This window comes from Magnolia sinica, chromosome 19 (genome assembly GCF_029962835.1).
Source record: "Magnolia sinica isolate HGM2019 chromosome 19, MsV1, whole genome shotgun sequence".
Taxonomy (NCBI): Eukaryota; Viridiplantae; Streptophyta; class Magnoliopsida; order Magnoliales; family Magnoliaceae; genus Magnolia; species Magnolia sinica.
In genome coordinates, this window is record NC_080591.1 from 4,232,955 (window position 1) to 4,259,127 (window position 26,173).

Genomic DNA, 26,173 nt, shown 5'->3' on the forward strand with positions numbered 1-26,173 from the left:
AATTCAGGTTGGGTTGGATCCAGATTGACCCTCAACCCAACCAAACCCAACCCAGTTGCATCTACCTGACATGGATCCCAGGGAAACCTCGGCTTATAGCATTTTATCAATAAAGATAAAGCTGGCCAAAAGTATGGAAGTATACACAGACAAGTCAAAACGGAATACAGTACCATCAGTGCATGCAAGCTCAGGGTTCATGCTGTTATTTGCTTTGACCACCCGGAGATAAAGCAAAGTACCTATCTGCAGCACAGTGTGAGTCAGCATACTGGACTAAGAAAGAGTGCCAAAGCAACAAAACAAAGTACAAATTTGAGATGATTTATGACCCACCAACAAATTGTCAATTTTGATGAACTTCAACAATGGGTTTATTGAACCTCAAGACAGTAAAGCCTTTCAAAAGAAAAAGAAAAAGAAACTAAAGAGAGTAAAACCTAGAAGATGGAATGGACAAGATAAGTTTTGAGACTTTTGAGGAGGAACTGTTGGAATCTAATCAATTACTAGTCAGGGCCACTGAATATTAATCTAAGTTTTTCATTTCATTTCCAAGGGTTTGAGGATGCTAATATGTAACCTGTGCATTGGAAATTCCATGCAGCACCCTCCTCACAGTACAATGAAAAACAAGATCAGCACTGTTGATCTGGTAGGCCACCATGTGGATGGGCTATGGGCCAAAAATCGAGATGACTAGACAACTCTGATTTTCCAATTATTGTCAGTTGTTCTGGTAGAAATGTGGAGCATTGATCTGACTGTTCCTTGCTGATTGGATGGCTACTACCATAGTCCAATCCTCCTTTTCTTTATTATTGTCTACCCATGTTGTGGCCGATTTCTCATGCACATGGTTGGATTTCGTAACACTCATGCCCATGGAATATGCAATAACTAAAATTTGAATGAACATTGGCATTAGCTAAGGTCATCTCATCTGTGTTTGTAACCATGGTTATAAAAGAACCATCACCAGGACAAGCATGGCTTATATCTCAAACTTAGGTATGTTTCTCCTAGTTCCTCCAAATGCAAGTACAGGTAGAAAGGCCAACATCGGTCCTTTTATGTCAACTAGAAAGTTCTGCACAAGAAAACAAAGTATCATATCATAATGTGGTTTATGTGTATAATCACTACTCACAGATGATGCTAACACAGTAAAAAGGAAAAATAAATACAAACAATCCATTTTTATTTTTTTTTGAAAGGTTATGAGATATATTAAATGATAGAAATAAAACAAAGCAAACAAAAGGGCCGGGGCAGCACCACCGAGGGTTTTGCTAGCCATGCCCACAATTCTGTCACGTGTGTAGGATATCCAAGCAATGGATCAGACAGGCCCCATTATATGGCCTGATCCAAAATCAGGCCAGTCGACTCGTTAGGTTGGCAGTGGGCCACACATTTACGAATGCGAGCTGTTGGCAAATTTTTTAAACCATCCATTGTTTTTGTACATGTGTGGCCCACCTTTTGAGTTGAACAGTTTGATTTAGGGCCCAGGTCATCTACAAGCTAGGCCAATCTGATGAGTTTATCCTTTTATTTTTAATAATTTCTTTGTTGTAATTGGAGGTTGTGCATGCTCGCTCATGCAGGACTGGGGTGGGGGGCCAATAAGAAATGAATATGTATAAACAATGTTCCCAGCACATCTGTCATGAGAAGTGCAAGTTATGTTTTTCTTTGAAGAAATGACAAGTTTTTTTTTTTTTTTTTTTTGTAATGAATTTTTTATGGTTGACTTAAATAAAAGTAACTTCATATCCGAGTTGTCTATAGGACCAATAAAATAACTTAGACAAAAGATATTTGATTTGCACATAGTCGTTATTTCCATTATTGCTCAGGTAGCTTCAAGTCAAAGTTCTAGAACTTACTGACTCGTCTCGAAACTCGACTGAGTCAACTCAGCTCAGCGAGATTTCGAGCCAGGTCTTAAGGAAACTCGGTCTTGAGACTGGCTCAGCCCGGGCTCGGGAAGACTTGCCAAATCAACTTGCAAACTCAGTCAACTTGATGCGACTTGTGGTCACTCAAGCCCAGTCACTCAGCTTGCAAAACTGGTATTTATAAAAATTGAAAAAATTGTGAGGAGCAGGAATTGAAATCAAGACCTCTATACTTATATTAAATTTAACTATTTTAAATATTCTCTATAATTATAAATATAATATTTATAATCCGAGTTGAGTCAGGTTGAATCTTCAAGTTGACCCGCCCAAATGAACACTGAGTCGAGTCAATTTTTCAGTTCTTTAAACTATGCTTCAAGTTCAAACAAGCAATAAAGCTGAAAAGGATTAGTTTACAGTCTCAAATACCTAATTGCCAAAGAACTAATAATGTGAAACTGCAAGACCACATCAATTGCATAAAAAGATGCTTACATCCGGCTTACAGTCAACCACAATACCAAGAACTGTATCCCCCACACAAGGAACATACTGCAGAGATCAAATACAAAGACCAGATAAAACATTTCGGCTAGAGATGGGCAGTGAAAATGATAAAGGTTGGAACATACTGATACAACACAATCCACATTTAAATTGGTTTTCCAAGAAATAATTATGATGTGTTGAATGCATAAGAGAACATCTATAAACATGAACAGTAAAAAACCACATGAAAGTGATAATTGTAAAATAATCTATCAATGTCAACAGTGAGCTACTAATATCATTGCTGGTAATCATAGGAGAAACAGGTATCGAGTGCCTTCATGCTGCCCTTTTAAATGGTTAGCACTGCAGCAAGGTTACCAACATACGAACTTCTCAAATTATTAAGGTTGTGTTTGGATATACAATACTAGATTGCAATTATTTAGTTGCTGCAAAATGGAAGTGGATGATTGCAGTGTTTTTCCAATTAGAACATTCTGCTTGCAACACTTGCTCTTTATTTTTCCTTTTGGTTTTTAATGAGTTGGTCATCTCCAATATGTGTGTGTGTGTGTGTGTGTGTGTGTGTGTGTTTTAGCAGTCTCTCATAATTATTGCAAATTTTTCTTGTTTCATATCCAGCTTAAAGTGAATGTCACCAGATTTGGGACTTAACCACTTTTAAATAAAGTGCGACCAATCCAACTTTGGACATTTCACTTCGTTGCAACTTAGTTATTACAATCTAAAAGCAGCCCAAAACAGCAGTGACCCAGCCTCAAAGGGGTGAGTTCGTATATTTCATGATGCTATTGGACAACCATCATGATACAATTAATGCTACTGGGCATTAATTGTATAGATGTGAGTACAAGCGACGAGAATGACAACGAGAAGAAGAAGACGAGATCGTCGAGAGGACGACGTCTTCGAAACCGCGACGACAGTACCGCAATCTGCTGCAGCGCCCGTGGAAGTTCAAAGCCGACAAAACCCTACACCTCTGAATGCAAGTGATCCAGAGGACTCAGAAAACAAATGGAAGAAGGTGGAAGGAAGATCGCGGGCAAGACCCAGCAGAAAAGGCAAGTACTACTCCTTTCCGACTCTATTTGCAAAAGGCTTCCCGCACGGTTGGTTTCCTCTGAACCTCGAAAGAGTATTCAGGAGAGCGGGAGCTGTTATGGAGGTAATCATGCCTAGGAACAAGAAAACTGGTGAGTACAAGGGATTCGCTCTTATTAGGATGGGTTTCGAAACGGAACTGGCTCGAGCAATTGCGATGTTGCACGACCAAAGTTTTGGGGGCAAAAAGATGTTAGTACAATGTGCTCGATTTGGACCAAAGAGAAATCTCAACCGGTACATCTCCAACCCTCCAGCAGTACCCAAAGGCATTCCCGGCCCTAATCCTTCCCCCGTCCGTAATTCCCTTTCCTTCAAGGACGCTCTTCTTCGAACCCGCCGTCACGAGCACCCAGTCATTGTTCCACCTACATTCTCCTCTGATCAACACGAAATTTCTATATCGCCAACAGAAACACCCCCCCCCCCCCCCCCCCCTTCAAAGTCTATCCCCCCGTTTGATAGATCTGAAGCACCCAATGCTATCCGCATCAACTTCGACGTCCTCTTGACCGCCAAGGAGTCCTTAAAGAATACAGTAGTCATTCTGTGTCACGATAACGCCACCATCGATCAACTTTACGACTGGATTGATGGCTGCACCAATATTCGAGCGGGCTCCTATAGTCTTCGGCCTATCGGTTTCAGCGAGGTGTGGGTTAAAGGAGAACCGGGTGTAAACTTGGACCCTTTGCTGATGGCAGGTGCAATTCATAGGGATGATTTGGTCAGGGGAGTCATCTCCTAGAATGAATTCTCCGCGTTCCGGTATGAGGAGATGTGGATCCTTGTGTGGGGGGTCCCTCTTGAACTGTGGAATGAGCGCTTTTTTCCGGAGGTCGCCTCGTGCTTGGGATCATTAGTCGAACTCAACTTGAAAACTAGCAGAGGAGTAGAAATGGGGGTGATTCGTCTTTACATTCGGCGGAAGAAAGGTCTGCCCCTCCCTTCTACTATCTCGATCCTTGCCAACGACAAATCCATAGACCTTCCTGTTCAGCGAGAAGGGCCGTTTAATCCCCTCCCACGCTGGGGGGATATTTAGAGGAACAGGGTCCCTCAACACATGCCAGAGGTCCCCTCCGCCCGTGTCAGAGACGAAGTTGATAATCGCTTTCCATGCTCCTACAGAGCACTGATTTTTTCTTGAGGGGTAGGTGGCGTCTTAATTTCTCCTGGTGAGAAACGTCCTTCTCCTCCGGCACGTGGCGTTCGCTCTAAGGATTTTAGGTCTCGAGCCGCGCCCGTAGTAAGCTGCCCTATGTCTCGAGCCGTGCCCGTTGTCAGTTCTCCCTGTACACTTGGCGAGAGGAGAAACTCTCTCGTACGCAACGTCGCCAGCTGCCCCATGTCTCCAACACGCAACCATAACACTCATTTCGAGAAGGTGGTGGTTTCTCCCCACAGACCATGTGGCATGCGCTTGAGCCCGGCCCCTTTCGACCTCAACCGGACGCCTGTCCCACCATACATATCCCGCGCATATCGATCCCTCCCTCCGTCTTCTCCCTCAGTATCGATTTCCCTTCTGGAGAAGGAGGACAACAGTTTCAATGACTTGGGGTTCGAGCCGATGGAAGATAGAGGTTCTTAGCTGCAGCTCATCCCGTTCGACACTCCTCCAGATCATCATTATTTCGATGAAGATCTATCCATCTGTTCGCTACCCCAATCTTCCCTTGCGTCTCCTACATCGGAGCGCTTCTCGGTTCCTCTCGAGGGAGCCAATTTCAACCTTTTATCTCTTTTCCAGGATCAAATAGTTACAGACATCATTATTGCGGAACCGCTTCAAACGAGAACAGCCATTACAGAAGCCGGACCGACAGAGGAAGATTAGAGGGCCACTTTGAGTAAGAAGATTCAGAGAAAGCGATGGATTAGGGATGCAATGGGTCATATCGGGCATCGTTGGGTCTCTCTTTCGGCGATTGTCCTGAGGATTACCTAGCCCTCTTTCGAATAGGGGTCGGCCGCTGGACCCCCATAGATCCTCTCAGAAAAAACTAACAGGGCAGATGGAATACAGTTCAGCAGCAGGAATCTACTAGATCAGATTCCATTTCAAAAATCTCGGAGGTCACAGGGTTTCAAGGACAGCGGGGAAGCGACGTTATCCCATGAAGATTATTTCATGGAACGTTCGGGGGTTGGGGTCCAAAAAAAAAAAAAGAGACCAATTAAGTCAATCTGCAGCAGAAGCAATCCCCAGATTATTTGCTTTCAAGAATCCAAAGTGAAAGCGATGGATAAGAGGCTCATGAACTCCATTTGGAATGCTCCAGATGCTAACTGGACGCTGAAGGAAGCTTCGGGAGCCTCAAGAGGCATAATCATAGCCTGGAGATCTGCATTCTGGTCTCTGATAAATGCATCGGAGGGCTCCTTCTCTCTCTCAGCTATTCTCAAAAACAATTCTTCGGGGTCCGAGTATCTCTTTTGCTGTCTACGGGCCGACCATCAACAGTCTTAGGAGCGAGTTCTGGGAAGAACTCTCTGCTATCCGCCAGAATTTCAAAGGTCCCATTTGCTTCGTCGAGGACTTCAACTCCATCAGATTTACATCTGAGAAATCTTCTGGGACTTCCTCTTTTTCCCAGATGGTAGCGTTCTCTGACTGGATCGACAGAAATAGCCTGATAGATCTTACCCTTTCAGGTTCTAGATTCACTTGGACGAACGGAAGATTGAATTCAATATTATATAGATTGGACCATTTTATTATCTCTTCTGAATGGCTGACCCTCCAGCCTTCCTCCTTTCAGTCGATTCTTCCCAGGATAACGTCGGATCATTGGCCCTTGATCTTATCGGCTGAGGAGGTAGACTAGGGCCCGAAGCCGTTTCGTTTTGTTGGCTTCATGTGACAGGATTCAAATCGATGATCGCCGACTGGTGGAAAGAAGCTCAGTCCCAGGGCTACGCGGGATATTTTCTTTGCTGGAAATTAAAGCTCCTGAAAGCTAGACTCAAGCAATGGTCCATAGAGGAAAAACTCCGATCGGAACAAGAGATGGGATCGATCGTTGATGAAATCCAGAGGATCGACTCTCGAGCTGAAAGCAGCCCAATGTCTTCTGATATTCTGGCGACTAGAATTTAGTTAGTTCAGGCTCTTTCAGCAAAGATTTATCAGCAGGAAATCTCCTCGAAGCAGAAAACCTGTGCGAAATGGATCAAGGAAGGGGATACGAATACGAGATATTTCCATAAGCTCGCATCTATTCAAGCAAAGGCTAACCGTATCAGTTACATGACGTTAGACGGGAAATGGACAGATGACAGAGACACGATCTGGTCATCGACGGTTTCTTTCTTTCAAAGTCTTCTTCAGAAAGAGTGTTGGGCCAAACCTCGCTTGGACAACCTTCGTTTCAAATGCATCAGTGAAGATGACAGCAGGCTTTTGGAGTCTCGGTTCTCGAAGGAGGAAGTCCTATATGCTGTAAAGGAGCTTGTTGGTGACAAATCTCCTGGCCCGAATGGTTTCCCTATTATCTTTTTTCAGGTGTTTTGGGACCTTCTTCAGGAGGAAGTCATGGCCTTTTTTAACGAATTCTTCGACAGTGGCAGATTATCCAAAAAATTAGGGCCACTTTTATTGCGTTAATCCCGAAACATCTGGGAGCCGCTGAGTTTAAGGACTTTAGACCCATCAGCCTTTTAGGTAGCTTGTATAAAATTCTGGCTAAGGTGCTTGCCAACAGATTGAAGAAAGTCATTGCCTCTGTTATAAGCCCAAATCAATGCGCATTCATTCCAGGAAGACAAATAACTGACGCAACTCTTATCACCAACGAATGCCTCCACTCGTGCTCCCATTCCAATAAGAAGTATATTCTCTGTAACCTGGATATGGAGAAGGCTTATGATCATGTCGATTGGGCCTTCCTCCTCTACATGTTAAACAGGATGTGCTTCAGCGATCTATGGTGTAAATGGATCGAGGAATGTATCAGCTCCGCCTTCCTTTCCATCATTTTAAACGGATCTCCGAAAGGTTTTTTCAAAAGTTCTTGTGGCCTTCGACAAGGATATCCCCTCTCCCCCTTCCTCTTTCTCATCATCGGAGAAGCTTTATCTACTATGATCCTCAAAGCCCAGTCAGAGGGTTTATTCAAAGGAATCCAAATGAAAGGAGTGCCCGATCCGATATCCCATGTCCAATTTGCTGACGACATTTTAATCTTCTCTGAAGCCACTCCTAAGTCCGTTGCCAATTTGCGTACGGTGATCAGATGCTTTGAAGCCGTGGCAGGAATGAAGGTCAATTTATCCAAGTCGAATATCTATGGGGTTAATTTAGATGATCAGGAGCTTGCTGCTCTAGCTGACCTTATGGGATGCGCTCTCAGATCCCTCCCAACTGTTTTTGTGGGTCTTCCTTTAAGCTTTGGGCTGCCCCACAAACAGTAATGGGAGAGTGTCCTCCAGAGATTTCGATATTGCTTAGTTGGGTGGAAGTGTCGTCATCTTTCCATTGGAGGGAGACTCACGTTAATCAAAGCCGCTCTATCCAACCTCCCTACCTACTTCATGTCCCTTTTTCGGTGCCCAGCTGCGGTCCTCAAATCCATCAACAAGATCAGGCGCAACTTCCTTTGGAGCGGTACGGAAGATAGGAAGAAGTTCAACCTAATGAATTGGAGAGATGTTTGCGAACACTTCGAAGACGGTGGAGGTGGGATCAAAGACCTCAAGTTGATGAATCGGGCCCTCCTCGGTAAATGGATTTGGAGACTCGTTTACGAAAAGGGCAATCTATGGAATATTATCATTAAAGGAAAATATGGGAAATCGAAAGGAGGCTGGTGGACGACCGACTCCTCCTTACATAGGGCCTTGGCAATATGGAGAGGTATTAGTCGCTTGAAAGACGAGATCAGCCGTATGATTAGCTTCGAGGTGGGCAGGGGTGAGAGTATCCGTTTCTAGCACGACATTTGGGTAGGAGACATGCCTTTAAAGGTCAAAGTCCCATCCATCTATCGGGTGGCAAGCAAGAAGAACAATGTCATAGTTAAAAACTATTCTCTGGTAGCTGACAAGGTCGTTTGGAATATTCAATGCAGAAGGAATCTTCAGGATTGGAAAATAGATCAATATGTCACTCTGATGCAACTCATCTAAACCGTTCCCCTTAATCAACTCCGTAACGACAACATCATGTGGAAAGCTGACAAATCTTCCGTTTTTACGGTCAGGTCATTCTAGAAAATCTTATCAGCCAACAACGGATCTAGTCAACATCCCCATTTCATTTGGAAGTATGCTGCTCCCCCTAAGTTTCAGGTTTTTGGTTGGTTGGTAGGGTACAACAGAATCCTCACTCTGGACAATCTCAGGAGAAAAGGTCTGATCCTACCGAACGTTTGTTTATGTTGCATGTCCGCTGAAGAATCGGTGAATCACTTGTTGATCCACTGTCCTTTCGCCAATTCTGTCTGGTCAGCCCTCCTCTCTTGTTTCAAAATTAGTTGGTGTTTTCCTAAGGACATGGATATGCTTCTTAAAGCTTGGCATGGGGTCAGAATAGGCAAATCTAAATTCAGAATTTGGCGATTAGGAATTCTGTCGGTTTGGTGGGCTCTTTGGTTAGAAAGGAACAGAAGATGTTTTCATAATGAAGTGAAGCCCTCCCATGTAGTCTCCTCTAATGTCAAATATTTCATTGCTGAATGGGTGCCCTCTAGGGAGGGGACCAATGTAGATCTTTCTTTTCTTCTGTCTTTAGGGTCTGCCGTCTCAGCAGTCCCCTTATATCATGTTCTTCCTTTCTTTCTAATACAAGTTATATTTTTTAAAAAAAAGATATTAGAAAACAGTAACTGTGATGACCATTATGCGATACAGGCCAGTAAAGCCCAATTTGAAAAAGAAAAAAAAAAGGAGGCGGGGACCAATACATGTTTTCCCTATTTATTTATTTTTAACCATTACGGTACGTAACAACCATAAGGCCAGTCGTTATGGCCACCATTACCGTTATTTAATACCCCATTACAACTATTCACAAGCAGAATGCAAAAGAGAGCTTAGACAATATGGGAAAACCTTGAAAGACAAAATCAAAGAAAGAAAAGAACAAAGCACTTTTTTCATAATTGTAATCATAATGTTAATTATAAAGTTCTAGCATTACACTTTTACCCTCTTTTGGGAGCTTTTAACCCAGTATTTATTAGGCTTTGAGAACCTTAGCTTCCCAGCTTTCATCACAAAAATTGTATCACAGTCCTACAAACAAATGATTCTTTTATCAACACAAAAGACACAAGGTAGAACAAGTATGCAGGACCTAAAACTACTCTTAGTTCGTTTGTTTACATATAGAATGAAGATAAACTATAATAGTTAGGATGGTTGTGAAAACTAAAGACTCATTTAATTTGAATAACATCTCAATAAGTAACCCCATTTTCCCTTTCTTTAAACCTTCAAACATCGCAAGTTCAATCATTTTCCTTGAAACTCCTACATTAGCAGTCAGAATTTACCAAAAAAGGGAAAAGAAAATAATGAAGTACATAAAAACAATTAGAGAAACATTCACTGCTAAGCCCAAACTACAGGCTTTTCAGTTGGGGTGAGGCCAGTGTCCCATAAAGTTGGGGTGGAGGATAGTAGGTTATGGAGGGAGGCTACCTTTAAATGATACAAACAATTCTGGTGGTCCATGGTCCCCCCCCCCGATGTGCAATGTTGCAAAAGAACTCACCTACTGGATAATTGATGGGGACATCACATCACGCACGTCTTTACACACATATCAGAGCAGGCGGGCCCCCGTCTCCCTGTGGCTAGTTGAGTACCCACTCGAGTCTAGAGGTGGAGTTGAACCCCCCACATAGTATGTACGAGTATCGTTGAAGACCCCACATCGGGAAGGTGGTTGTGGATTGCATGGAGGGATGAGCTTGGCCGAGTTTTGACTATTGGATTGCAAGGACGGCATGATCGGACTATTGGATGCAACTTGATCGTCGTAGCCCATCTTGATCATGGACATCATCGGGACCCATCAGGCTCTTAGGATGGTTTAGATTATTTTATGCTTTAGTACTTTGGTTAGTTAGTTGATTTATTAGACTATATTTCCATTTCTTTTTTAGTAGGGGGTATTTTGAAATAACTAACTTAGGGGGTATAAAGCAAACCATGTTTTACTTAAGCTGTTTTTTGTAAAACTCCAAATCTGGAGCTATAAAGGGCCTTGGATGTCCAACCCTAATGGGATGGTATTTTGAATGAAATTTTGAGAATTTTCTCTTATGCTCTTTTGAATGGAGTTCTTTTAATGGTGTGAAGCCATCCCCTTGGTATGAAATCAAGAGGAAAGTACCTTGGAGTGAATCCAAGACTGTTCTCTCTTCTCTCTTTGGAGTGAATCCAAGACTATTCTCTCTTCTCTACCAAATATATCCTCTCTCTCTCTCTCTCTCTCTCTCTCTCTCTCTCTCTCTCTCTCTCTCTCTCCTAGCACCCAAAACCCAAATCCATCCACCCAAACCCTTTCTACTCAACCCCACCTGATTGTGTACAAATTCGACCATCAAAACTCCTTCACAAAACCCTAACCCTAATTTATAGTTTTCGCTTCTTTCGTAACCCTAAATCTCCTTTTTCTTCCATAAACCCTAATTTGCCTCAATCTCCTTTGGATACAAGTGATTTTCCTTGATTGATAGCCTATCTCTATATTAATTTGGGAGTTTCTTAATCCCATTGGGAGTCTAGGACCGATTGCTTGAGTATGTTAACGGTTCTCATTCTGAACATATATTAGCCTAGGGACCCAACATATTGTGCACTTGCTTACTATTTTGGATTGATATGAGATTGCTGAAATTTATGGTTTGTTGCTCATATATGATCTGAAATTCTGATTTTAACATCACTTTAAGATAGAAAATTTCATCCTGCATCAAAGTCTAGGTTAACATAGGGTAGATTCTTCTTAAATCTATAATAGGATTGTTCATCGTCATGCATAGTGTAGATCATCATATTGTGGCATTCTAGAGTCGGTTATTCCCATATTTATACCACTAAAATTTTGTTATTAACTAATTAGCAATTTACATAGCTGAAATTTTCAAGTACTAGATGTTTATCATGGTGTATTGTTGAAATTTAGCCTGAGTATTATTTTAGCATATTATTGAGAATACTAGTTCTATTCCTTTAGCTATATCATTGTTGAATTTTCTTAGCACCCATCATTTCCATGCTACATTGCTGAATTTTTAGTATCAAGGCCTTTCATTGGTTACGTTGCTGGATTTTTAGGGGAGAAGTGTTTCTTTGGTCATATAGAGTCATATAGGGTCATCTAGAGTTGTCTAGGATCATCTAGGGTCGTGTTGAGTCTTCAACTTAGGTTTTTTAGTGCATGCCCATGCCATCTAGGTGTGGTTTTGGTCTTCACCCTACCACCATGAGTCAAAAACTGATTCTCGAGGCTCTTTATGCCATAACTAGACGGCTTGATGCCCTTGAGGCTCAAAGTAGAACCACCAACAATCATATAGGTCAGTTGGAGACTTCCCTTCAAGCAAACTCTAACAATCGGGAAGATGGCCAATCCCAAGTGGGAGGTGCAGAGGAAGATCACATTGGAGGTCACGTTGGTGGACGTGGCCGAGGTGTTGGCTACAATGGGGTGTGTGCCCAACCACCTCGTGGAGAGTATCTAAACCACCATGATCCTAATGATCATGTGATGAAAAACGTCAAGATCAAAGCCCCTAGCTGTGATTGTCATCTGAACCCAAAGGCTTTCTTCGACTGGTTTGCAAACATGGACCACTACTTTGAGTGGTACGAGATGTCTGATCGCCGTTGTGTGAGGTTCGCCAAGATGACGTTGGTGGGCCAGGCTAAATTATTTTAGACCAATCTTGAGTGCAAATTACAAAGGTCTGGATAAGACCTGATTGTAAATTGGGTCAAGATGAAGGAAGCAATGAAGGAAAAATATCTTCCTCTTTCATATCGCCAAAAATTAATGAATCAATGACAATCCCTTCGCCAAGGAATAATGCCTGTGAAGGATTACATCACCAGATTTGAATAGTACGTGATGGGATGTAATGTCGAGGAGGACCCAATAGTGACTTTTTGGCATTTTAGGATGGGCCTTCGATCCGATATTCAGCGTGAACTACTCTTTCATGATGTTGGCACCCTTGAGTATGCCTATCAGTTGGTGAAAGAACTTGAGTAATATTTAAAACCGCAATTTGGGAGACAGTTTGACCCTTGTAAGTCCAATGTTAAGACCACTCCTTAGGGAGCGAAGTCTAACTCTGCGAGTCAACCCAAACCCTTTGCTAGCACTCAAAGTAATTAAAAGGACATTAAAGGCACATGAGTCGTCAATACCCATTCACAAGGGGGCGAATCCAGGGGGTAACTAACAAGGATTTGGCCATTTCGCTCATGAGTATCCCACAAAAGAGCGAACTAAGACCCTCATGACTGGAGAGTAGGAGAAAGATGAAGATGACCAGGGTAACTATGAAGAACAAGAATATCATTCTATAATTGATGCTAGCTAGTGATGGAGAAAAAGAGGAGACCATACCACATGCAGTTGTCAGGGGTATGAGATAAAGGGATTAATTCACCACGTGGCCAAGGACCTAACCCATGGGATGTGGGGCTTGGATTATGAGATAAAGGGATTGATTCACTACACTATCAATTCGAGCTTTTAGAGCAAGTGGTTAGTTGTCCTGCATCGGTATCATTAAACGTTTTTGCACATTTTTAGGAGTCGGTTTACCAATTTATCCAAAAATAAATAAAAAATGGTTCTTTCTTAAATTTTATTTGGGGAAGGGATGATTTAACTATTTTCAACCTGGACGTAATCATGTATGAGAATAGCCCTACATATTTTTCTAATTTGTATTTTTACCTCTTTTTATTGCTTTTGTGTTTTTCCCCCTTTATCAATTAATTATGTAATTCATTGCATATGTATATGTATTTTTTTATAAGATGAGATACATATAACCTATTATGTATTAAAGCATGTATTAATATTGATTTTTTTAAAACTTGTGTTTTTTTTATTAAAATGATCATAAGTATGTTTTTTTGTGCAATAGCATGTATATGATTTGTATATGCATTAAAATATGTATATATTGATTTTTTTTCAACTTCTTGTTGTTTTTCCAGTTTGCTGAATTTGTTTTGCTTTTTAGAGGCCAAAGACTCAAAAACTCAGTTTTAGCAGTTTAAGCTGGCAGACATCATTCTTACCAAGTAATGATACGCTACACCATTCAATACATGTCGAAAACACATATACAAGAATATTGTTGCATTCCCTTCTTCACTGTGATGCCTTTCCACATTTTTGGTTAAAAGCAAATCACTCGGTAAAGACCAAAATGGGTCTATTATGGTCCAATATTGAGAATTTTTCGCCTAGCGAGTTTGCACTCTGATAGCAATATTCAAGACCTTGGTCTGGATCGTAAATCCTACAATTTACAATTTAAGTTGAAAGCAAAGCGATTTTAATCCCACCTTGAATCCCATTTTTGATGAATCATACGATTCTATTATTTGAATCTCACAATTTACGATTCAAATTATACTTGTTCTCTTCTATTTTATGCTTTATTTGGCTTTCATTTTATGTTTTTAAATTGATGGGAGCTTTAGGAATCATTTAAAAAAGGTCAATTATTTTATTTTGGTCTTTATAAGAGATTAACGATGGATACTCTCTTCAACGTTAAATCGCATTGCATTTTCTTATGATTTCTTACTTCTTTACTTGTCAAAATGCCAAATTGATGTATGACTTATCTGGAATGTTTCTATGGATGGTTGTGATCATGTTGACTTATATGTATCATGGTATTGATGCTTAGAAATCAAAATATCTTTTTCCTCAGTCTATAGAATCAAATGTTGTTTTTTCTAACGTGATTCTAGTTCTACACTCAAGAAAGGTAAACGCATAATCAATGCTGTCGTCAGTAAGTGGGCCAAGAACCAGGCCCGCACCTGCCCCACTAGAAAAGTGGTCAAATCCCAACTTGAGCCCAGATCCTTATTTCCTAAGGCAGAAAATCATGACTAGGCTGGGTTTGCAGGGCCTCGACCAGCCCATAGCTAGCCGTAACAATACTCACAGTTGACTAAAAAGATATATTTTATTTTTTGAATTAGAGAAGGTCTCAAGTTCAACCCATCAGATGATAAGTTACGGCCCATCAAGCAAATAGCTTCCAACCTTTCAAGCATGTGACATCCAACCCATTCAATAGGTTGGCCCTATTATGAGGATCACCTTGTGCAGAAATCAACCATATCCACCCTTCGAGTGAACCACACTTGTATATTGCTATTTATCAATGGCTAGACATTGTTTTCTATGGTGTGGGCCACCTGATGATTAAAAAGGGCTAAACTCTGCAATAGCTCATCCTGACAGGAGCAGATTAGGTGAGACCCCAGACTAACCCAAGACGATGTGGCCCTTACCGTGGCGCCCACCTTGATGTATGTATTCTATATCCACGCCGTCCATCCATTTTTCCAGATCATTTTAGGGCATTATCCCAAAAATGAAATAGATTCAGTTATCAAGTGGACCATACCATAGGAAAGAGTGGTGATTGACCATTAATTTTGGATCAATCTGATTTTGTTTTTTCCCTTCATCCAGGCTTATATGACCTTATCAACAGATTGGTTGGAAAATAAACACTACAGAAACATTAATGTATGGAATAGAGAAAATCATAAGAAAATTCAGAAATCAAGCAACAAAAAACTTCTGATTTTTTTTTATTTTATTCCTCGTATCCAGGATTACGTCCTGGATCATTAGATAGGAATCCAAAGATGAAGAGAGAAGCAAAGAATATCACTACTATGTAAACGAAGAGGTGCGCCCTAAGAAGTTTTTAATGGTGGACCATTCAATCACCGCTGTTTCATATGGTATGGTTCACCTGGTAATTGGATTTGCTTCATTTTCTGGGATAATGCCCTAAAATGATCTGGAAAAATAGATGGACAACATTGATACAAAATATATAAATCAAGGTGGGCCCCACGGTAAGGGCCACACCATCTTGGGTGAGTCCAAAGTCTCACCTAATCCCCTCTCCATCCTGACTGTGAAATCAACCCGTTGGAAGGATTGGATGTCTCATGCATTTAAAAGATTGGAAGTTTATATGATGGATGGACATTACATTGCGATCCAACTAGTTCATAGAGTGGATGGACAATATTTGTGATCCAACCAGTCGGACTCGGACCGAATCGTTCGATCCTAAATCGAGTCACCGCATTCCTCATCCTAACTTGCAGTGCGAACCAGATCAGACTCGACCGACTCCGATTCGTCAATCTTCTGATTAAATAAATAAAATGAAACCCTAGAAAATGCTTCTTCCTTTTATTTATTTATTTATGTGAAATTCAAATACCTGACGCAAGCCTTCTCCCAATTTGAGGGTTTGATTCGACATGCTTGAAAGATCCAAAATAATATCTCTGGGAACCTAAGCAAAAAAACAATATTCAGTGACGGTAGAGGTGCGTAGGGTGCACTGCGGCGTAGTGTAGGAGGGAGTGCTTAGGATACTTACGACTGCTTGGTCGACGAAGGTTGTTGGATGCTTTGAATTCGGGGGCTTTCCGTCCATGGCTCAGATGAAGAAGGAGAGGGATTTTCCCGGAATTGTTAATCTGCCCGAGTGCTTTCCTAACGATGGGCGGATACCAGAGGAGAATAGCAGGAGGAGTATGGCTGGAAGTCGGGCAGGTGGGTCGGGTTGGTGCTCAACCCTAACCCAACCCAAGGCTCCTATACCTCAACCCTAACCCAACGCAACCCAACCTCGGGTTGGAAATTCTCGACCCAAGCCCAACCTAAGTGGGCTTGGTCGGGTTGATTCGGTTGGCCGAGAGTATACGTGTAATATTTTCATTATTACATTAGTTTGTTATATTTTAATATAAGACTTATTTTTTGTATCTATAATTTTATTAATTACATATGTAATTATTCGGCATAACAAAATTCATTTTTTTTCTTTTAAAAAAAGTTTGAATATAAGACAACTGTTGGGGAAAAATATGACAAGTCCGAAGACTCGGTTATGGAATGGACCAACTCCACTAACTCAGTCCGGGAGTTCGAGGCAATAAGCCTAATCGAGGCAAGAGACCTAAATGCCTAAAGGAGAAACTTAGCTCAGTTTATAAGGAATAAAAACTCCAACCGAGATTTATAAAGTCATGAGCTAAAGGCAGATAACATAGATGCCTGAAGTTGACTCGGACAACGAGGCAGCAACATCTAAAAGGCCGATTAAGGCCTTAAGTTCAGAAGCTGCCCGACCAACCATAAAACTGACCCAATTAGGTCAGTTATAAGGTCGGCTATCGGAGTAAGAGAGGATTCGATTACGGATCGGTTCCATCTCGCCCGACAGATGGCAAACAACATTACCCAGAAGGCTGGTCCAGATTAACTCGTTATTAGAGTCGGTCAAAACTGGGCCAAGTAAGGAAAAGACGGCGTGAATGAAAATGTTGTCCCGGAAATCTCGTAAAAGGATCCCTGATCCCGAGGATCTCGAGATCGGATGGAGACTAAAAACGGATTGAAATCAAATCTCCAAAATAACAAGGAAAGAATCCATGCACAACGGGATCCTTCTATTCCTATAAATACAGAGAACACTCCAAGTCGAAGGGTCGGCAGAAAACCTTTCACAAAAATCCTTCCTACTTTGTCCCATCACTGACTTTAGCATCGGAGGGTCCCCTTCTCTAGCCAGGGTATCCTTTGTTTCATCCTTGCGCAGGTGGAAAATCGGAGGAAGGGTTACCAGTTTTTTGCATCAACAGATTGGTGCCGTCTGTGGGAAGCGGTACAAAAAGTCATTTTTCAGGCTCTACCCAGTAGTTTCAAATAAGTTCCAATGGTGAGGACTAGAAAAACTGGTCAAAACGAGCCTGCCGAGGCCGTTACTGCACCACCGGCTCTTAAAGGTCCGTTGAGTGCGAACTGGGCCCAAGGGGTTTAGAACCAACCCGACAACCGACAAGGCCCTGTCCCCCATCCAGCATCTTCCATTTCGACCAAGCAAAATCAACGAAACTGAGGAAACAGTCGGCTAAATAAGGAAGTCTAGGAGCTCAGGACCAATCTGAACTATATGAAGCAGATGCTGGAGCAAATCCATCATCAGCAAGTTCCGATCCAATATGGTAGTGGACTGGCAAATACTCCGCAACAATTCGCCGACCCTCAGCCTATTGCTCTGCAATCTATCCTTCAGTCGAGTCAGCGCCAGGGTCCGACCGAGCCTATGCTCGCCCATTCCGTAACCGCCCTGCTACCAACTTTCGATCTGCGACACGAAATAGATTGGAGGAGGCACAACATGCCTCCGATTGAAGGTACGACAGATAGTGACAAATCCTGGAAAGCCAACCTTTAGGACTTCAAGAGAGAAGTACGAGAAGAGATTGCAAACATGAAGCAGGGTCGTGATACACATCAGACGAGGCCCGAGGCAAAAGCGTCTCCATTCATAGAAGAAATAATGCAAGCTCGATTACCAGAATGATTCCGCCTTTCGCAAATCACACTTTTCACCGGCAAGATCGATCTAACCAAGCACATCAAATGCTTCCGAACATATATGGAACTGCACGATGCCTCAGACGTTATGATGTGCCGAACCTTTTCCCTCACCTTAGCCGACGTACCTTGACTTTGGTTCAAGCAGTTGAAACCGAAGTCCATTAGCTCATTCGCAGAGCTTAGCGAGGCCTTCCTCACTAATTTCATTAGTGGGAAGAAAAAGTTGAAGCCGCCTGCGCACCTGAGCAACATAATGCAAAAGGAGGGAGAGTTGTTGAAAGACTCTATCAAGCATTTCAATTTCGAGTCGCTCCAAGTTCGGAATTGTTCAAACGAAACAGCACTCAATTCGCTCATGCAAGGCGTCGGAGATAAGCCGTTTCTGACATCCTTTGATAAGAACCCGCCTACCACTCTGGCTAAGTTTATGGCCCGGTCAGACAAGTATGCGGATGCCGAGGAAATTCAGATCATGCGCGAAGCCATCCAAAACGCAAAAGTCCCGGCCAAAGAGTTAGCAAAGAAAGAAGTTGACTCGGCCAGTGGAAAGAAACGTAAAGATGATTGAACGCGTGATGATCGTAAGTCGGGTAAACGGTCAGACCGTAAGTTTTTAACATATACACCGCTCAACAAGCCACAAGAGCAGGTTTTGATAGAGATTAAGGGTGAAGGATTCGTCAATTGACTAGATAGGCTCCGAAGCAATCCAAACCGACGGAGCAAAAACAAGTACTGTCATTATCATTGCGATCATGGGCATAACACAAGTGATTGCTATCACTTAAAAGAAGAAATCGACCGACTCATCAGAGAAGGCTGTCTCAGAGAGCACGTCGAGAGAACCGGGATAACGGAAGAACATCCAAGTGACAACCAACCCACAGAGGAAATCTGAACCATTGTCGGTGGTCCCTGAGGTGGAGGCGATTCAAATAACGCTTAGAAAAACCACGCCAGGAGCATCAGTCGGCCCAAGTCCGAGATCCTGATACTAACTCAGCCTCTGAAAGAAAAGAAAAGGAAAAATATTGTGTATCGTTTACTGACGAAGACGCTTGAGGCATTTGTCATCCGCACGATAGCGCATTGGTCATCACCCTCATGATAGCAAACTGCAAAGTATTCCGCATTCTTGTGGATACAGGGTCGTCCGCAGACGTTTTGTTCACTCAAGCATTCGACAAAATGGGTGTCTAATGGTCGACTTTAGGGCTAGTTCACACCCCATTAATCGGATTCTTTGGTGGCCGAACACTCCCCGAAGGAGTCATTTCACTGCCACTCACTGCGGGTAACTTTCCGCCCAAGTAACAGTAATAGTCGACTTTCTGATAGTTGACCAGCCATCGGTCTACAATATTATACGTGGCCAACCCTCTCTGAGCCTTCCCCAAGCTGTGGTATCAACATACCATCTCTCTATGAAATTCCCGACCGAGTCGGGAGTGGGAGTCGTGAAGGGCGATCAACAGGATTTACGGCGTTGCTACGCAACCGCTGTGAAAGCTCCGGCCGATGTAACCACGATTGAGTCATTGGATCCTCAGGCCAGGACATATGAGCGAGGTTAGCCGGTAGAAGATCTTATTCCATTGCCCCTGTTCGAGACAAACGAGTCTAAAATAGTACAGATTGGCTCATCTCTGCAGTCACCTCTGAAAGACAAGTTGATATCACTACTCCAACGGTACGTCAATGTATTCGCATGGAGTCATGAGGACATGCTAGAGATCGATCCCTCGTGATAACTCACCGACTTAACATAGATCCGAACTACCGATCGATCCGACAGAAATGATGCGCGCTCGGCTCTGAAAGGTATGCCATCATTGAAGAAGAGGTCAGCAAGCTCCTCAAGGTGAAATTCATCAAGGAGATTTACTATCCGGAATAGGTAGCTAACGTCGTCCTCATGAAGAAAGTCAATGGGAAGTGGTGAGTCTGTATTGACTATACCGACTTAAACAAAGCCTGCCCAAAGGATAACTTCCCTCTTCCGAGGATTGATCAGCTGGTAAACAGCACGGTAGGGCATGAGCTTCTTAGTTTTATGGATACTTATTTTGGGTATAATCAAATTGTAATGCATCAATCAGATAAATCTAAGACTACCTTTGTCAACGACAAAGGACTTTACTGTTATCGAGTAATGCCATTTGGTCTAAAGAATGCAGGAGCGACGTACCAACGATTGGTAAACAAAATATTCGTTTGGCAAATCGGTCGAACCCTGGAAGTATACATTGATGACATGCTTGTCAAAAGTATACATGTGGCCGATCATATTGCCGACCTAGAGGAGATGTTCCTCATTCTTCGCAAATACCCCATGAAGTTAAATCCGAGAAAGTGTACCTTTGGGGTCAGCTCGGGTAAATTTCTCGAATTTCTGGTCAGCCAACGAGGAATCGAGGCAAACTTAGAGAAAATTAAAGCATTACTCGACATAGAATCCCCAAAAACGATCAAGGATATACAAAAACTGACTGTACGAGTAGCCGCACTCAACCGCTTCCTTTCCCGAACTACCGATAAATATCTTCCGTTCTTCAAACAACTTAAGGGTCGGCAAATGGTAGAATGGACGGAAGAGTGTGGAGCAGCGTTCCAGCAGTTGAAGTCATACCTCAGATCTCCTCCTGTCTTATCGAAACCTGAGCCAGGGGAAGCTTCGCTATTGTACTTGGCAGTTTCAGACGCGACCGTAAGTTTGGCTTTTTTACGCGAGTATGAAGGAAAATAATTACTGGTATATTACATCAGCAAAGCATTATTACCTGTAGAAACAAAATACCCGCCTCTGGAGAAGGTTGCCCTAGTCTCAGTCGACTCCTCACGGTGACTTCGGCAATACTTTCAAGCTCATACTATCGTCGTCATGACCGACCTCCCACTCCATCAGATCCTTCAAAAGCCAGAAGCTTTCAGCCGACTAACGAAGTGGGCGATCGAGCTCAGCAAATTCGACATTCAGTATAAGCCGAGAGTAGCGATAAAAGGACAAGCTGTGGCCGACTTCAAAACTGAAGTTACACCACAATTCGACTCACTTACCGAGCTTGGAACCGAACAACCGACGACTGCTTCTCTCGAGTCTTCACCCGACCCAATCCCATAGAAGCTTTATGTCGATGGCTCATCCAACTCTAAGGCAAGCGGGGCCCGAGCAAACTTACATGTAATAAGCCTTAAGACTTGGATTTCAGGCCTCGAACAATACAGCAGAGTATGAAGCTTTGTTGCTCGGCCTTCGACTCGCAGCCAGTTTGGGTGTTACTCATCTCAACGTATTCAGCGACTCGCAGTTGGTCGTCAATCAAATTACTAGCGTGTATCAAACACGCAAAGAGCAACTAAAAGCATATATAGAGAAAGCAAAAGAGTTGATCGACGATTTTTAATTATGTATTATGACTCGGATCCCCCAAACAAAAAATGCCAAGGCCGATCTATAAGCAAAACTTGCCTCTGCCGACGAAGACGACATACCCAGGTTCGTTCCAATCGAGTACGTTGTTAAGCCGAGCATCGATGACCCGGTTAGCTCGACCGTACATTCAATCGATTCAGAACCCACTTGGCTCAACTCGATCGTCCAATATCTTGGCAGTGAAAAGTTGCCCGAGGATCGTGCCGAAGCCCGACGATTGAAAATCTAAGCTTCTCGTTACACTATACTTAACAGGGTGTTGTACAAAAAAGGATTCTTCGCTCCTTTACTACAGTGCCTAAATCCTGATGAAGCCGATTATGTACTGCGAGAGATCCACAAAGGGATCTGCGAAAATCACTCAGGAGGACGATCTCTCGTGCATAAGGTGTTGCGTCAAAGGTACTACTGGCCGACTATCCAGCACGACGCTCGTCCAAAGATGTGACAAATGTCAGTGATTCGCAGTCGTTCCAAAGCAACCCCCCGAAGAGCTGACCCCTATGGCAAGTCCTCAGCCCTTCGCGCAGTGGGGGATCGACATCATCGGGCCATTCACCTTGGGAAAAGGCCAGACCAAGTTTGTCGTCATTGCAGTAAACTACTTCACAAAATGGGCCGAGGCCGAACCACTGGCCAGGATAACTGAACAGAAGATCACGGACTTCATATGAAAAAAATATCGTCTATTGGTTTGGAATACCCTGAACCATTGTTATCGATAATGGGAAACAGTTCAACAACAGGCCATACCGAGAAATGTGCAACAATCACGGAATCAAAAACGTCTATTTCTCTCATCATCATCTTCAGACGAATGGACGGGTTGAGGCAGTCAACAAGATCATTAAACAGCATCTTCGAACCAAACTCGACCGAGCTAAAGGCGCATGGGCTGAAGAGCTTCATAAAATATTGTGGGCATACCGAACTACCGCTCGAACAGCCACGGGAGAAACTCTTTTCTCCCTTGCATATGCTTCGGAAGCCGTTACCCCGGTCGAGATCGAGTTGCCTTCAACCCGAGTCAACTCGTTTAATGAAGAAAACAACGAAGAATTGCTAGCTCTCGGACTCGATCTCGTAGAAGAACAAAGGAATAAAACTCGGTTGTGAATGATGGCTCGGCAACGCCAAGTAGCTTGATTTTACAATTCTCCAGTCAAGATTAGGCGCTTCCAAGTGGGTGACATGGTTCTCCAAAAAATGTTCTTAAACACAATGGAGGTTGGCGCGGGCACACTAGGACCCTATGTCGTCTCAAGCACCATCCGACCCGGAACATATCGATTAGAAGACCTAACTGGGCAATTACTACCCCATCCTTGGAATGCCGAGCATCTAAAGATCTATTATCCGTAGATCAGTCGTTAAGCATTCATGAAGACTCGGTTAAGTAAAAAATAAGCTGAGTCAAATGCAATAAGAAAACTAAGTATTTTCATTCATCAGTACGTGTTCTACATCGGATTACAGTAACTTTCACTGTGAGATTACATTGATGAAACTATAAAAATAAAGGAAAAAAGAGTCGGCCACAGGACGTTAAGTCTCCTCTCGGTTACAGATGCTTTCGAACCTGCCTAGTGTGCTTAAAGTGCTTGAAGCTTGGTGTGCTTAAAGTGCTTAACATCTTCGGACTAGCTTCAAGGTTCATCAGGAGCTAATACAGGAGGTGGCTTGGACTCAGCTGCTGCTACCACTCGGATCGACCTCCTGAGCTGCCTCAGGCTCGACCTTAGTACCAGCCGCAGCATCAGCAGACCCGGCTGGCTAGGCCTCCAGACCTTCAGAGCCAGAGGCACCTTTGTCAAATCCCGAGAGATCAAGGTCGGGGAAAGCTTCTTTCATCACTCCGATACACTTGGTATATCCGTCCTCATACAAGCGATCTCGTTCCTCTATATACTCTTGGGATTCAAGAAAGGCCTTTACGGCCTGGTCCCTGGCCTTTTCTTTGGCCTTCTCAATGGCAGCCCGGGTCTCAGCCTTAAGCCGAGCCAACTTATCTTTTGAGGAGGCATGAGCCTGAGGAATTCGCCGACTCTCCTCCTAGCCTCTTTCAATAGTGAGGTCGCATGGGCGCACTCGACCTTGGCATCCTCGGTGGACTTCCTAGCAAGCCTTAATTCGCCAGACAGTAAGTTAACCCGAGCCATAGAGGCTTCAAGTTGTGCTTCCGCCTCCGCTGCCCATTTTCAAGCTGCTTCAGCGTCTGCCACTCGATTCTGAGCCTCGGCCAGATCCAAGCTAGCCCTGAGCAAATAAGGAACGAACTGCAAAAGACAAATGCCAAATCAGATTAAAATTGAAGGAATCAGCAAGCCGAGTGAGAAGTCCGAGCCTTACCTCAAGGAGAATCTTTACAGCATGAGAGAGAGTTTGTCTCTGGGGAGCTTCGAAGAGGGCAGCGAACTCTTTCCCACTCCCGTGGGAAAGCATCCAAGGGACCATGTCCGACACAGCCCATTGGAAGAACACCCCTTGTTGAGTCATCTCCCCTCCTGAGGGCTCCCCTCTCTGCTCCTCCCTCTGTTTCGGGACCTGCTCTGCAACGGGTCTTGGCTCAAAGGCCACTTGAGGCTTAAGAGCTGCCTGGGCCTGAGAGTCGGGGGCTGCCACTTCCGCCACCGCGTCCGCCACTTCCGCCCCTTCCTCCAAGTCTATGGTCGGGACCTCGGTCAGGACGGCCGGTGTGGCTTGCCCCTTAGCCTTGGAGACCGTCTTTGGTCTCTTGGGAGGACGAGTCTCGGATCGAGTCTCCGACCGAGGAGGAGCTTTCATCTTGGAAGGAGGACGAAGAATGGGCCTTGCCTCAGCCATCTCTGCACCAAGAAAAGCAAGACAAGTCAAAAAAGTTAGAAGAAGATGCAACCAGACATCCATAAGCTACCTGTCATGGCCGAGTCTAAACCCGAGAGAATAAGAAGATCCGGTTAGAGAAGTGTTTTCCAAGATCGCTCCTCTGGATCCAACGCCTTCAGATCTTTGCTTCGCTCTAGGGCGTCGGCTCCTAGTTTCGGCCTGCGTGTAGGGATATCTACAGATCACATTCAGTCAGGCTCAAAAAATATGATGGTATAAGGAGATAAAGAAAAAGGGCATGCCGAGTCACCTGCTTGGGAGAATGCCCGAGGAACGCGAGATTCGAAGAGTCCTGGCTCGGCAATCTCCCAGCGGCCACACCCTAGAACCATCTGTCTCTCCAGTGCTTGTTGGAGGTAGGAAGGTCAGTTATCAAATGTCCGCCCTTATTCCTCCAAGCACACAGAAAATACCAGCCAGGCTGTTGCGAGTTCGGTCGTACTTGGTACAGATGGAGAAACTCATCGATAATCAGTGAGGGCTGCTCTGTCTCAGCCAACAACATCGAGCATCCGAACAAGTTCCTCCATCCATTCGGAACTATCTGCCCCGGTGCAATCTGGAGCCGAGAAAGTATATCCCGAGCAATGCCTTGGAGGGGCAGACACAAGCCGCATTGTAGAGCAACTTGGAAGATTGCGACCATCCCAGCCGGAGGATGGTCAGGTAACTCACTTGGCAGAGGAAGGTGAAGGATAACCGAGTCCGGACATGATACCCGGCCCTGATCCTATCCAGGTCCGCCTCGGTCAGGACCGAGGGAACCAGACCCTTCTGCTCATCTCCTGCCTATCCTCCCTCGACCGCCAATTCAACGGTTCTCGCCGGTCTCCGTGTGGGGACCGACTCAATGGTCCCTTCAATCCCCTCATCCTCTTACTCCATTTCCTCCCCAGGAAGATTAGGTCTGCTAGGGGCAGTCGTCAGAGACGTCTCTTCGCAAGAGGGACCCACAGAAGCAGGGCACTTAGTCGAAGATCCAGTTACCCTCTCCGAATACTAGAAGGCTTCATTGGCACCAATGGCCATCTTCGCCAGCAGCAAGGGCGATTCCGAGACATTTCAGAAATGTCTTGCTTCGCCCTCGTCACCAGAAGCTCCCTCCCGGGGACTCTAGGAACCACGCATTGCCATTGAAATTCAAAAAGAAAGGAAGGGAGAGAGTTTGAAACTCACCGGAGATGGCGATACAGACCGAAAAAGGGGTGAACGTGGAAGCGAAAATCAAGGAGGAAGAATGAAAATGGCGAAGGGCGGGAGAACTATGAAAACGAAAATGGGAAGAGGAGAAAACACACGAAAATGAGGAAGGGGCGTCCCGCTCCTCCTTATATAGCCCGGCCACGTGGCAAGGGCATTTAAGGAGGAGTCGTATCGACGGTTGTTTCGACTCCCCCGCCTAACACGTGGCGCATGCCAACTGATGGAGGCGCTGCTCCCGCCACGCGTCCGAACCTCGTTGGCCGAAGAAACGCTCTGACGGCTTCTTGCACGTGCGACCTCGACCAACGAATTGACGCAGTTCAGGATGACATACGAACATTAAATGTCTCATCATAATATCGGTCTCCAGTCTAATCTGACCCAAAACTTTACTCATTGGCATCAACATAGTTGACACAATGAGTAAGGAGGCTTATTGTTGGGAAAAAATATGACAAGTCCGGAGACCCGATTATGGAATGGACCAACTCTACTGACTCGATCCGGGAGTTC

General features: G+C 43.9%; 1 protein-coding gene across 6 annotated transcripts in view; it reads right to left on the minus strand.

Annotated features, from left to right (window-relative positions):
• Window positions 1-16,284, minus strand: part of LOC131235577 (uncharacterized) — a 58,451-nt gene extending 42,167 nt beyond the window's left edge. For 4 of the 6 annotated variants that reach the window (XM_058232789.1, XM_058232785.1, XM_058232788.1 and 1 more), the window contains exons 1-6: window positions 16,151-16,284; window positions 15,989-16,063; window positions 9,675-9,761; window positions 2,403-2,459; window positions 998-1,090; window positions 174-243 (exon numbers count right to left, since the gene is read on the minus strand). In XM_058232789.1, the coding sequence (XP_058088772.1) occupies window positions 174-243; window positions 998-1,090; window positions 2,403-2,459; window positions 9,675-9,761; window positions 15,989-16,063; window positions 16,151-16,207 (439 nt within the window). In that variant the 5' untranslated portion in view covers window positions 16,208-16,284. Of the gene's footprint in view, window positions 1-173; window positions 247-997; window positions 1,091-2,402; window positions 2,460-9,674; window positions 9,762-15,988; window positions 16,064-16,150 lie in introns of all 6 variants that reach the window. The other 2 variants (XM_058232790.1, XM_058232791.1) reach the window with 1 other exon arrangement.
• Between the last annotated feature and the right edge of the window lie 9,889 nt (window positions 16,285-26,173).